Consider the following 14,101-nt stretch of genomic DNA (forward strand, 5'->3'; position numbering starts at 1 on the left):
TGTGTGTGTGTGTGTGTGTGTGTGTGTGTGGATACACACATGTCTCTCCATCTGAAAAAGCATTTCTGAAGCCAGTCGCTATTAAGAAAAGGATAAATGCAGGAGGCTGTGATTGCCTTTAACAGAACAGGATCAAATTAGCATAATAGACCTCCTCTCATTCTCTTTGAAGTCCAGAGCCTAGCATTACAAATGTATATGAACCACCAGCCAAACGTCAATACATGGAAATGCCACAATCCTCAGTGGAGGGTCCGGGGGTGAATTCTTTTGCAGGAGGAGGGGGAAAAAGAAAAAAAAAAACATCCCATTTTATTGCAAAATAAGCAAAAAGTGAAGATGCGATGGTCTTCTAGCCACCAGGGCTAGCAGGCACTGCGGGCTCCTCCCTGCCCCTGGAGGAGAGATGCAGGCAGAGAGGAGGAGGTAGCTGTGGGAGGTGCAGCTCCTCTCTCAGGTGTTTTCAAAGCACACCAGGATGCAGACCAGGGAAAGTAATTACACTCCAATTAATGATAAAGATGTCACTGGGGGTTGGGGGAGGGGGGGGTGAGGGCAACACAACGGCTCACTGTTGTGCACGGAAACACACACACACACACAGTAAGTGATTTATATTAACCTTAATATCCAATGCTGTTGAGAACTGCACGGCCCGGCAGTGACGGCAGTCTCACCTCCTATAATGAAAAAACATACCCTCTGTACTCTTTTCCTTTTGAGTCGTATCTTCTAAGAGGTTTCTCTCACAATTGCAAACGAGACATAGTTCATAACTTAAAGATATAAAATCTGAACTTCAGGATCCAGAGTTAATAATATCCAACTTCACGGCTGGAAAATACACAGAATTAAAAATGCTCTTTCGAGACAGAGATGGCTTTGAACTGAAGAAACACTTCAAGAAGCCCTTTTTTCTTTTCTTTTTTTGTATTGAAACCTCACCTCCTTTGAGCTCTGCATAGGTTGCTTCATTTTTTCCACCCTTCTCAAATAAAAGAATGAAGTGTAATAGGACACAGCAATCAATGTGGTGCTTCAAAGAAAGTCTTCATTTAGTATGTTTCCGCTCCACATGATTAGAATAAAGATTTATTTGATGAATGAACGAGTGAAGTATAATGAAGTACAAAGGCCGTTTCAGCCTGAATATTACACACGCCTAATTAGAAGAAAAGCTCAAATATAAGAACGGACCACGGATTTAGACACCTTAAGCAACTGTTGCATATATTTCTGCTAAAAAATATTAAAAAAATCAAAAAGGTACCCAACACTAGGCTCCAGACCTCACCTGTTATCAAAGGAAATGGAAGTTTGTGTCCCTGCCGCACGCAATTTGGACCAGGTACATCCAAAGTCTGGTCCGAGGTCCATCTGTGGTGTTTACAATGTGTGAGGTGGTCCCATCACATCTTTTTAAAATGTCCAAAATACCATTTGGACATAAACTCTGGTAACTATAATCAAAACCCTCAGACATGTTATTTATTCAGAATAAATCAGCGGAACTTTAAATATTATTTGCAACTTAATTTCAAGTACCGGCACTCTTCGGTCAACGCAGTCGGCTTCTCCTCTTCACGACGCACTGACGACCTGGACTGCTAGAACGTGTTCCCTCGAATTTGGAAATTTTGCTGAACCTATAGTACCTGTAAAAAAGAACTGTCTTTACAGGAGCATACAACAAAAATACTAAAATACACTTCTATATTAATGATACCTTCATATATTCACAGACAGGCATAATAGAGGACAGCTATTAAAAATGGCATTGATATTGAAATCAATCCTTCCAAAATGGCCAGTTAAATGTAAGATGTGAAAAGCTATGAAAAGAGTACTATTACTTATGTAGTAAAACTGGGTTGGAAAAAAGCCAATACAAATTAGATAATTCTCTAAGATGTGGTTAATTGATAAATAAATTAAAGTCTTACAAAAGAGGAGCAGGAAGAATTATTCTATTTGTTGTCACTTTGTTAATTTAGGAGTAAAAATTAAAACGATTTCATTTCATACATTTACTCCTATCTACATATAAACTACCGGTACATATTTCTATTCGGAAATGAATAGGTACATGTATAATATTGTGTTAATCCTTTTAATGTCCATTTTTATAAATTTTCATTTGGCAACCTTCCCCGTTCACAAAGAAAATAAGCTTAAGATTATTTTTTCTCAATTACACAAGAAAAAATTTAATTAATTTTGGCAAGCTATAAGGAGACTGGCAGTGCTACGGTACAGTTACATACGAGTGTTATCCCAGGCTGTTTGGTGTAAGAATACTATCTGGTTTTTTAATGTAAAAATACTTCTAATCCTAATATCTGTACCTGAATGAGCAAAACAAAGACAGATTTAAAAATGTTTTCATTGAGCTCACACTGTAGGTGGACGCCAGTCAGTCAGCCAGTCAGTCATTCACAGTCCTGCAGACGTCAATGTGCAATAGCATGTAGAAAATAAATCTTTTATTTATATGAGAGTAACATTTTTTAGACAGTTAATGAGCACAGCCACCTCTCTCTCTCTCTCTCTCTCCCTCAGCTGAGTTTCCCCCCAGTCAGACACGGTTCACTTCAGTTTTTCCAGAGCTGTGTGGAAACTTATAAATGTCTGTCAATCAGACAAAGTTCTCCCTTGTCCACAGTAAGAATCCCAGGGGTTTGTATCGTCAGTGTGGATAAGCACCTCAGTGTCCAGAGATCGCTTGAGCTGGGAGGTGAGGACAGAGAGACAAAAATGTAAAACATTAAAATAAAAAAAATATATTTAAAATGTACAAAATATATATTTACATTTAAACATATATAATGCATATATATGTGTACATATATATAAAATAAAGATGCTTATATAAGATACTCAATTATATATATATTTGTATATATATTTTTATAAATTTGTATTTCTATTTATGTATATTTGTATATACATTTAAATATGTAAATATGTGTTGTGTTAAAGAATCTCCAAAAAAGTGATAAAGAATATATTTGTACTGCAATATATACGCTATTTGTCATATTTGTTATAGTCTTCACTATTACAGAAATAGACAAACCATATGATAACTACATTTAGGAATAAAAAACTAGATTACTAAAATCTCATTACATGTAAGACAATATAGATAATATTCTATAAATGAACTGACAGTTTGTCACTGGTTATCGAAAACTATAGTCATCAATGGTGCTGTGGGGTTGTATTTTTTCACACCAAAAAATGAAAGTTCCATAATTAAAAAAAAAAATCTGCTCATTGCTTTAAAGAACGTCAGAGAACGTGCGTATCATTAGACTGGATGCACAGCCAACAGTGTTGGTGACTCACTGAGCGGGTTTTATTAATGTCATTACAGAGCTCTTTACTAATTACTTGGCATTAAAAGTTCCTTCTGGCTTCAGGCAAACTCTGGAGTCTGCTCTCTGCCGTTCGACTGCCCAGCATGTTTCTGTAGTTTAGGCCCTGCTGTCGTTATTACGTAAACAAATACGACGCTACAACATCTCTCCAGGTTCAAAGCCTCGTGCTGCTTGGATGTTAAAATGTAAACTCGTGCCCTCATGTGGACATTTGATTACATAAACATTCTAATCATGACAAAACTTCCACTTGGAGGAAGTGTGGCTCCGGCTGTCTCTCATTCTGCACTACACTCACACAGGGTACTTTCATAAGTGTAGTGTCATCACTGAGCTTCCTACTTGATATCTTTGAATTCAAACTAAAAGTCTAGAAATCAAAAATGTGTCAGCAGTAGCTGGTGCACAGAAGTTTCCCCTAAGTTTTTTTTTTTTTTTTAATAAGGCAGTAAAGTGACACCTCCTCCTGCATTTACAGTAACAGTGATATCTGCTTCTTTTCCTGGAGTATCGCTGCCAGGCTACAGATGGGGAGCTAATTGGAATGCAGCTGTGCTGACGACTGAACTGTCAAGGCGCTAAATCAAAGGGAGTGTCTTTTGTTAATTACACACAATGCACCAAACAGTCCTGTTCATTTCAGGCCTTCCTTTCCTCAGCCATCCATAAATATTTTGGCAGAGTTACAAAAAAAAGAAACAATTTACACACAATTATCACAGTAGGCTGAGCAGACTGCCTGCAGATGTTTGTTTTGATTATAATGGGAGCAGAGGCAGGGCTTCCCCAACCTCCAGCAGACGAGTTTGCTGTGATCACAACAGAGCAGCGTGCACTGAATGAGGTGGAAAAAAACACAAGGCAACACTACACACAGGCAGCAGCTTAAAGAAGAATTAGACCAGCATGACAAACACACACACACACACACACACACACACACACACTCGGGTCTTACTTTAATTCTCAGATTAGACAAATGTGTAGTGAATTCCGTTGCTCAGAGGAGACGGAGAAGTAGCCAAAGAGACGGGAGGAAGAGGAGGAGGAGTGGGAGGAAGAGGAAGAGGAGGTGGAGGAGGAGGAGAGGGCAAGTTAGCCTGTGGTGGAACTAGAGAGAGGGAGGAGAATGAGGAGAGGAGAGGGACAAAAAGACAAGTGTTGTTAGTCAAATGGACAAATTCAGGATGACAGACAGAAGACACACACACACACACACCCACACACACACACACATACACACACATAGATGTTAAATATTGTGTTACTAAAACAAAACTTTTCTTTTCTTTGCTAATGTAATGAATAAACCGAATAAAAATGGAATAAACCGTAACATGTTCCAAGAACGACATATAAATTCAATATTTACTAAACCACAGTCACATAATAGGAATAATTTAAATTAATCAGATTTCTGTTTTTAGTCGACATTTGAACTATTCTGTGCGCGGCAGTGCAATAAATGTTTAATTCTTCACAGCACCTGAACATGTCACCAGCTTAAAGCAAAAATAGAAAAATTGGATATTCGCATTTTGGAGGAGAGGGAAAAAAAACTATGAAAAAATTATAAAATACAATTTTACTGAATCTGCAGACACTGATTCATGACATTTTTAATGATATATATTCTGATTTAATTGTAGTGTTGAATGTCCCTGCTTTCATCCTGACTGTATAATACAGCAGTTCTTTTTAATTTAGGTCCTGGATAGTGCCTCAGCATCAGCAGCGGCAGCAGCAGCAGCAGCAGCAGCATCGTACCTCAGTTTAACACCAAAGGGAGGAAAAAAGTCATTGATTCAGTCTCTACTGACAAGATGCCACCACATATATTCTGTGACATTTCTCTCTGCTGGAAATAATGTTATAATTGTTGACTTTGCCTCACTGTGCATATTAAGCTTCCGCACATGCTGACAGCTTGAGTGTTACTGCGTATGACAGAGACACACACCGTGTGTGTGTGTGTGTGTGTGTGTCTGTGTGTGTGTGAACTCTCTCTCTCACCAATCTGCCGCAGCTCCAGTGAAAATGAACTCGCCTGCCTGTAGAGTATGAAAGAGATGAAAAGTGAGTGCAGTGTCTTTTATGCAGGTTCACAGCCGCGTTCAAAGCAGCCGCGGCGGTGAGCAGGAGGAGAGGAGAGTTTGACTGGGTCATTGATCAGCACACAAAATGGCCTCATCAGGCAATTCCACCCCTGTCTAAAAGATCCTACACGCACTGCAATTAGAAACTATCTGCGCCGCTAACAAGAACTAATGTTCACTTATTAGAGAAATGGACGACCTCGCTGCCTGACTCTGCTGCTCACACATGTCTCATCTCCGTTTCATCAATCCGGCAATTTTAAAAGACCTCTCAGAACTCTTAATCTTTTCTTCAACCAAAAGATCTCACTCAGATGCTGCGGTGGGGGGAGGAGGCGGGGCCTGACTCTAACTGACAGGTGGGTCTTTTTATTTGCAGATGGTTTGTGGTTATCAAGTTCTTAGGAAGAGAAGACATTTTCAAACTCACTTCAATGGGTGAAAAAAAAATCACAACAATCTTTCACTCGACTCAACATGAAAATGTTTAATAACTAACCTGCGACCAGTTTGCTCTTGAGAGAAGCCTCAGAAGCCAGGGCGTAGGACATGGTGATGATCCTCTCCTGCTCCTGAAGGGCTGAGTCCAGAGCCACCAGTCCAACCTCTGGCTTCTCCACACACACCGGTGCTGCCATGTTCTGAACACTGAGGATAGAAATACTCAGGGGTTTATGGTCGATACTGCAGGTGACGTAATAAAACTGTGTCGGGTGTTCGAAGCCGTGTTGATACTTCACTGACCTGGACCTGGCCAGGATACTCTTGATACGCTCCATCTTTCGATGACGCTCCTCCACCTCCTGAGGACTCAGAGGTTCCTCCGACTCCGAGTCCACATAACGCTCTGGGATCAACACTTTCTGAGGTTTGGACAACTGCAACATAAATGTGTTTTTTGTTTGAGGAAATTAGATGAAGCTGGAATCAAACCTAGAACCTCTATACTGCACCACCATGGAACCAGAGTGGAAATCTACTGGGCACAGGTAAAGAATATTATATTATTTATGACAGTGGTTCTCAAACTGTGGTACGCGTACCACCAGTGGTACATGGGGAAAATTCATATTTTCACATTTACATTTTCAATTGAATAAATCTGAAACATATCATGAACAATTAATACAACATTTAAACATAAACATTTCTAAACATCTCTCCTGTGGTGGAAGCTAACAGTGAAGGCCTCTGCTGCTATGTTCTAATGTTGGTCATCATGGTGGTACTCAGAGAGCTCCATGTTTTCTCAGGTGGTACAGAGTATAGAAAGTCTGAGAACCACTGGTCTATGACATGGGGGGCCAAGAAGAACCTTACAACCATAGAGCAGATGCTAAGGTTAACATCCTGTGTCTCTATCTTTGGGGCCACATAGTGGAAGAAGAGGTTAGTGCACCTGCTTTACCGTGGTTGAACCTCAGATCCTGACATGGACTAAACAGTAAAAGATTTCATAATTAAGATAAACTTATCCACCTCCTCACTCTTTTTGTTTGTTTTTACAACTACAAAGCCCCAGCTCCACACCCCACCAGGTGTTCTACCTGTTTTCTAACACCATTGATGCTGACATCACCCACCTCTTTACTAAGGTCCACGTCATAATCTAGCGGCTCCAGGTCGGCCTCGTGTGCAGGAGGTGTCGTGACCGTGGAGCGATAGGTGAGCCATTCGTCAGAGTGCGACCGGGGTCTTTCGTTATGCTCTGGAGGTCTCTCCTCTCCCTGGACGCTCCTCACTGTCTGGGCCTCCTCCCCCTGCACGGCCCTCTCCAGCAACTGCAGGTCAAAGTCCTGCTCTCTCTTCAGCTGGAACGGCACACAGAAAAGAAACATCTATCCAGTATACAGTACGTACGTCTGTAATATGAAACACCTGACAGAGACGTTGTGATAAATCAAGTCGCGCTTCTTTCACTTGCCTTTATATTCAATTTCCTGAAAGTTTTAGGGAAGAGTACGGCTGTTCACGGCAGTATGAGAGAGTGTCTGTGTGCGTCGGTGTGTGTGTAGAAAAAGGTTGAGAACCACTGGTCTATGACATGGGGGGCCAAGAAGAACCTTACAACCATAGAGCAGATGCTAAGGTTAACATCCTGTGTCTCTATCTTTGGGGCCACATAGTGGAAGAAGAGGTTAGTGCACCTGCTTTACCGTGGTTGAACCTCAGATCCTGACATGGACTAAACAGTAAAAGATTTCATAATTAAGATAAACTTATCCACCTCCTCACTCTTTTTGTTTGTTTTTACAACTACAAAGCCCCAGCTCCACACCCCACCAGGTGTTCTACCTGTTTTCTAACACCATTGATGCTGACATCACCCACCTCTTTACTAAGGTCCACGTCATAATCTAGCGGCTCCAGGTCGGCCTCGTGTGCAGGAGGTGTCGTGACCGTGGAGCGATAGGTGAGCCATTCGTCAGAGTGCGACCGGGGTCTTTCGTTATGCTCTGGAGGTCTCTCCTCTCCCTGGACGCTCCTCACTGTCTGGGCCTCCTCCCCCTGCACGGCCCTCTCCAGCAACTGCAGGTCAAAGTCCTGCTCTCTCTTCAGCTGGAACGGCACACAGAAAAGAAACATCTATCCAGTATACAGTACGTACGTCTGTAATATGAAACACCTGACAGAGACGTTGTGATAAATCAAGTCGCGCTTCTTTCACTTGCCTTTATATTCAATTTCCTGAAACTTTTAGGGAAGAGTACGGCTGTTCACGGCAGTATGAGAGAGTGTCTGTGTGCGTCGGTGTGTGTGTGTGCTGCGTATGGATAGGAGAAAAACAAAAAAAAAGAAGGAGCGTGCACAGGTGAGTATGCATGCTTCTAATCAACACAGGATTCACAAATCAAAGACTTCCACAGAACTTTCCATTAAACGGGATCACGACACAATGACACTGAAGTGAACGAGTCACTCATGCACACTAATGAACAGAGACAGAGACAGAGACATTCATGTTAAATACAAATATACACAAATACAACAACAAAGACAGTGTAGTAATATGACCTCATTAGAATTATTTTTTTATTTAAAAACATCCATGTATCAAAACTAGAGTGCAAATAATTTGCAGTAAAACACGTTTAACATTTAGGTTTTCATTCGATCAGAATTCCAAAGCAAAACATCAGCTCATAAACAATCATTACCTTCTGTCCGAAACAATATAATCCCATGAAAATGTTATAATTAGGCAGAGTGGACGGGATTAAGATGCAGCTCAGCATTACTAGGCTTTTGTTTAGTGAAATATTAGAGGCACTGTTTCACTCTCTCTCTCACACACACACACACACACACACACACACACACACACACACACACACACACACACACACACACACACACACACACACACACACACACACACACACACACACACACACACACACACACACACACACACACATAGACAAGGACAAAGGACAAACACAAATGTATAGATGGTTATAATCAGTGAAAGCAGGCATTATAGAATTAAAATTAATAGAAATTTGGAACAGATCTACTGTTATAGCCAGGAAATCAAAGTATACTGACGAGACGACAATGTCATGGAAGGAGAGTGTTAGTAGGGGCGATGCAGAAAATGTAAAAATGAGTTGAATGACAAATGTCCAAATGTGAGTGAATTAATATGTTATATCTGTAGTGGAGTCAAGATATAATTAATGTATGAAAAAAGGTGATCACGTTTTTAAATTTTTTTTTTATAAATGTTCAAACAGACGTTAGGTATGTAGCACTGCTGATAGGGTTAAAAAATCATTGTGAGCTTATTGCACTAAAATAATACTGAATCACCACTTTAGTCTCATGGACCTGGCCGTTGGAACTTTGTTGATAGCAACATGCAGAAAGGAGCAGCTCCAAAGTGTGTTTTCCCCAACATTGGCCTAAAGATTCCATCGTACTCCACCATTTAGCTAAAAGCTAATACTGTTAAGGTTTATACCTTTAAAGGTCACTATTTAATTCTAAATTTAAGAATTTATATTTAAGTCTAAAAACAACATCCATTTAATAAGCTGTTATGTCTGCACGGCTACAACACTGTACTCATGTCGTGTATTTCTATGAAGTCTTTAATATTTGTGCTTTTTAACTGCAGACCACCAGGCAGGTTGGTGCTTGTCGTCATGCATGAGAGTGTTCTAGTAACATACTGATCCCAGGTCTGCCGAGAGCGGGCGCGAGGATGAGGAGCGCGGCAATGAAGAACCGTGGCGGTCTCCATGACTGAGGGTGCGTTTACGCAGACGGACGAGAGCCTTCTGGTGCCTCTTCATCCTCTCCAGCTGCTCATCAGCACTCATCTTCCCCCTCTGCTGCTGCTGCTCCGGCTCTCCAGAGTACAGACGCTCCAAGGCACTTTTTGGTCTCTCCTGAGAGGAGTGGGAGGAAGAGAGCTGATAACACGGGCAGAGGGTGCAGCGGAAGGTAACAGAGTCAAATGAAGAAAAAAAAAAAAACAAACAGGGAGGAAAAACCTACAGTTGATAATATCAGGAGGAGGTTCAATAACAAGTCGACTGAGATGTAAAAGTGAGAAATTATAACAGCTGAAATCTGAGACACTATCAGCATATATTTATTAATTCATTTAGCTTTAAAGTAAATCCGAAATTATATCATTGTCTATATAGTGTAAGTCAAAAAAACCTACAGTTGATAATGTCAGGAGGAGGTTCAATAACAAGTCGACTGAGATGTAAAAGTCAGAAATTATAACAGCTGAAATCTGAGACACTATCAGCATATATTTATTAATTCATTTAGCTTTAAAGTAAATCCGAAATTATATCATTGTCTATATAGTGTAAGTCAAAAGGTTCTAAGAAGAAAAAATTATCAAAGCTATTTCTCTACATTTGCTTGATTTAGAAATCTGACTTTATTCAGAGAATTCCTTCTTTGTGGAATGCTGTGTGATGTCATTAACACTAGTTCAACACCTGCCTCTCAGCCTTAGATCTGGAATACAATGAGTTCCTGTTAAATGTTTATGTAATTTTGGTAAAAGGAAACAGAAAGTTTGGAAATAATAGCAACATTTTTCTATTGATGTTTGGTTAGAAATGTTAATGTTTGCTCTGATTTATAAAAAAAAGATTGAATAAATCTGGACCTACCTTTGTAAAAGCAAAAATAAAGGGATGAAGCTCTTACTTTCTGCTCTTTTTTCTTACTATTTTACTTTCATACAGTAGAAAATAGTGTCAAATAGAAATGGCAAAATACTTTCATTTAAAAATAAAATAAGAAAAGTTTAAATTAAACATGGATGAAAAGCACAAACAAAAACCCTGATGTGGACACACAACACCTGAGTCTGAACCATACCGTCACAGCACCACCTGATGATGCTCGTCGCAGGGTCACATACGACGCAATGCTTGAAGACTGACTGAATCTTAGTGAGGAGCCAGCAACGCCTGAGGAAAAGATGACGAGAGTACACAGATCTGAACCTGACATTGAAAAAAAAACAGCTGGTGGAGAATGTTTTTTTAACACAAACCTCTGCTTGGTAGCGTCTGATAACCTCCGTCACGTCCAGATGCTGCGACACTGATGTGACTGGAGCCGTCTCCAGCTCCCATAAGTTCTGGATCGCTCAGGAAAGGCCTGAGCTCCACCTGGAAACAGAGATGCCGAGGAGACCCTGAATCCCAGCCCTTCGTGTGAACTCCACAGTCGTTATGGTGTACAGTGCTTACTTTACTGTCTCCATTAGTGTACTGGCCAATCTCTCTGTCCCTCTTGCGTTCGTCTGACTGTCGTTTGAGGCCACGTACTGAAGTGTGTCTGATGACTGTGGTTTCCCGAGGCAACGGTGGCACAGCAGGAGGATGTTCTTCAGGACTGTACAGCTGAGGTAGAGGAGGTCTTGGAGGCACATCTTCCTCGCCCTGCACACAGGACAATTTTTAATATTATATATTACCTCCATATAAGCATTTTCTTCATACAGGTATGTGACTTCTGTAGAACAGGAAATATGAGAGTATTTGGTTAATGTTCAAGGTACTTCGTACTTGGACTATTTACTTATATGATTTGGTTATCAACAGAAGAAAAGAGACAGGAGTCTGTGGATGCAGGGGAGACAAACACTTACCAACCATACAGTCTATGTCATGGACAAAGACTATAGACACACTCTCAGCTGGAACGGCTCTAAATTTCTCAAGGATCTAGATTCTCTGGTTTCTAGATTTCTCTAGGTTCCAGATTTCTCTGCTAGGTTCTAGAGCTTTCTGGTTCTAGATTTGTCTTTAGGCTTTGGATATCTGTAGGTGCTAGATTTCTCTAGATGTTAAAAAAGGTGCTACACCTGGCAAAGCTAAACGTAAACAGAGAAGCTATATATAATTTGATTGGCTGATAGTGTCATCTAGAACATTGTTTCCCAAAGACTGGGTCGCGGCCCTCAGATGGGTCGCACATCATGTTTTCCAGGGATTTATGAATCAATGAATATTGACTTGGATCGCAAAGGTTTGTGATTTTTAAAATATGGGTCCCCAGATAACAAGTTTGGGAAACACTGATCTAGAACACTAGCCAGGTGAAGGCAGCGTGCCTTCAATACTGCCAGTTGAAGAGATATGGATGTACATCCTTTTTAATTATCACTTCCAATAGAAAATTTGACTTTGTTTCTCATATATTTGCAACTACACTGACTGGTAAATTGGTCAGTAATTTATCAGGTTTTCCTGAAGTAGGATGATTATTTACACTAAATATGTATTTTAAATACGAATACTAAACTACAAACTAAACTTTATATATATATAAAATAATTTCAAGGTTTATGCCATTATGTTCATTAATTATTTACGATTCTAAATTGAGTCACAAATGTGTAGTTTGTAACAACAAGCTAAGGTTACGTCTGTGGATGAGGCCACTCACCCATTTAAAGCCACTGCTGATGGTAGCAGAGTGGTGCAAGCTGGGGCTGGAAGACAGGGAGGGGGTGTGGCTGCTGGGGCTGAGGTGGGGGCTGTGCTGGAGCTGGGAGTGGGACAGTCTCATTTCCATAGCAGACGGGCTCCCAGACACAGAAGGCACTGATGATGCCGACACTGAAGGCACAAATTTCTTCTCTGGGGGAAATGATTGTATATGAACAAGTAACTTGAACACACACACATACACAAGCACACACACAGGCACAGTAAAGACAGCACTTACTTTCCTCACGGGAGATGTTCAGTGTATTAGTGTCTGATTAAGAGCTTTAATAATAAGATACAGCTGCACAGATCAGACAGCAAACCCAAGACGATGATCAGCTCCTACAGGAGGCTCTTATCTCACCTGGGTTGGTAACAGAGGAGATGGTGACTTTAAAGTTGGCTTTGCTGGAGCTGAGACCTGCGATGACGTCCTCAATCCTCCACAGCTCTTTTCTGATCTGGACTTTCTCCTGCTGCTCTCAGAGGAACACACAGACATGCAAACGTGTCAGCGCACTGCGCACTGCATCAGACAAACACAATAATGATGCCTGACCTGTGTCAGGTCACAGCGGTTCATTTGTCCCTGCAGCGTAGACTTCAGCCAGTCCACGTCTCTCTCCAGACGGTTGTACTCATTCCATGCGTTCTCCATTTCCTGCAAAAGAAAGTAAAAATCATAGATTTACCTGAATTCACTTTGACTTATTGTTAGTCAGACCTCTCCCCAACACAGCTCCTGTCCAACTCTAAATATACAGTGAGATCAGTATCAGAGTGAAAATACATTAGGAACAATGTCAAACTGTGAAATTTGAGGAAAACAAAAATAAATAAAATAGAAAATAATGTTCATACATTAAAGTTTGTGATAAATGAAGTGATAATATTTGAACATTTTAAATTACATTTTCTGACATTTAATTTAATTAAGCAGAGAATTTAAAATTGAACTTCGATAAAATACAAGGATCAAGTGAAAAATGTGAGTGAGTCCGGTCTAGATCTTACTGTGGAGACTGTGGAGATCTCAGCTCTGATGTGCACCACGTCCTCCTGTAGTAGTTTCTGCTGATAGGCGATCTTCTCAGTGTGGGCCGGCTGATCTCTGTACTGCTCCATCTGCTGGTGGGAAACATCCAGCACAGACTCCAGCTTGTCCTTGATATGGTTATAAAAACACAGCTGTAACCGAAACACTTCTCACACAACAGACCAACGACTTGAACAGATATGAGTATGAAATGAAAACCTTGTCTTCCTTCAGAGTGCGTATCCTGGCCTCCAGATCCTGAAGAATCTTGTCTTGTTCACACAGTCGACTTAATTTCACCTGAAGGTGACAACATTAAATAAACAAGGTGGCAGGACATTAAAGATGCAGAGATGGCACAGCCTTAAAATGGCACACAGTGAAGGTCATTGGCTGGTAATTTATTATATTATCACGCATAGAAAAACAAAGGGAATAGAAAATTGAATGGACTAATGAGATGCAGCCCGTTCAGAACAAATATTGACTGTTTATTTAACCTTTGTTCCACTCGTTTTCACCAACGCAGCCACATGAGACGAATTGATCGACTACTGTCTTCACTGTGTGTAAATATGTCAGTCAGACTGGTCCGGATACAAATCCTAGAAGATT

General features: G+C 40.6%; 1 protein-coding gene across 12 annotated transcripts in view; it reads right to left on the reverse strand.

The window, feature by feature from the left end:
- Positions 1-2,535: 2,535 nt before the first annotated feature.
- Positions 2,536-14,101, reverse strand: part of plekha7b (pleckstrin homology domain containing, family A member 7b) — a 55,955-nt gene continuing 44,389 nt past the window's right edge. For 9 of the 12 annotated variants that reach the window (XM_017032498.2, XM_017032496.2, XM_017032494.2 and 6 more), the window contains 14 exons: positions 13,706-13,786; positions 13,465-13,614; positions 13,010-13,111; positions 12,815-12,926; positions 12,407-12,600; positions 11,206-11,397; positions 11,007-11,124; positions 10,829-10,920; positions 9,652-9,870; positions 7,808-8,035; positions 6,221-6,354; positions 5,976-6,124; positions 4,339-4,491; positions 2,536-2,727 (listed from right to left, as the gene is read on the reverse strand). In XM_017032498.2, coding sequence (XP_016887987.1) covers positions 4,352-4,491; positions 5,976-6,124; positions 6,221-6,354; positions 7,808-8,035; positions 9,652-9,870; positions 10,829-10,920; positions 11,007-11,124; positions 11,206-11,397; positions 12,407-12,600; positions 12,815-12,926; positions 13,010-13,111; positions 13,465-13,614; positions 13,706-13,786 — 1,911 coding nt within the window. In that variant the 3' untranslated portion in view covers positions 2,536-2,727; positions 4,339-4,351. Of the gene's footprint in view, positions 2,728-4,338; positions 4,492-5,975; positions 6,125-6,220; positions 6,355-7,807; positions 8,036-8,148; positions 8,241-8,282; positions 8,406-9,651; positions 9,871-10,828; positions 10,921-11,006; positions 11,125-11,205; positions 11,398-12,406; positions 12,601-12,814; positions 12,927-13,009; positions 13,112-13,464; positions 13,615-13,705; positions 13,787-14,101 lie in introns of those variants that run through there. The other 3 variants (XM_017032497.2, XM_017032505.2, XM_025055440.1) reach the window with 3 other exon arrangements.

This window comes from Cynoglossus semilaevis, chromosome 5, assembly GCF_000523025.1.
Source record: "Cynoglossus semilaevis isolate Cse_v1.0 chromosome 5, Cse_v1.0, whole genome shotgun sequence".
Lineage (NCBI taxonomy): Eukaryota > Metazoa > Chordata > Actinopteri > Pleuronectiformes > Cynoglossidae > Cynoglossus > Cynoglossus semilaevis.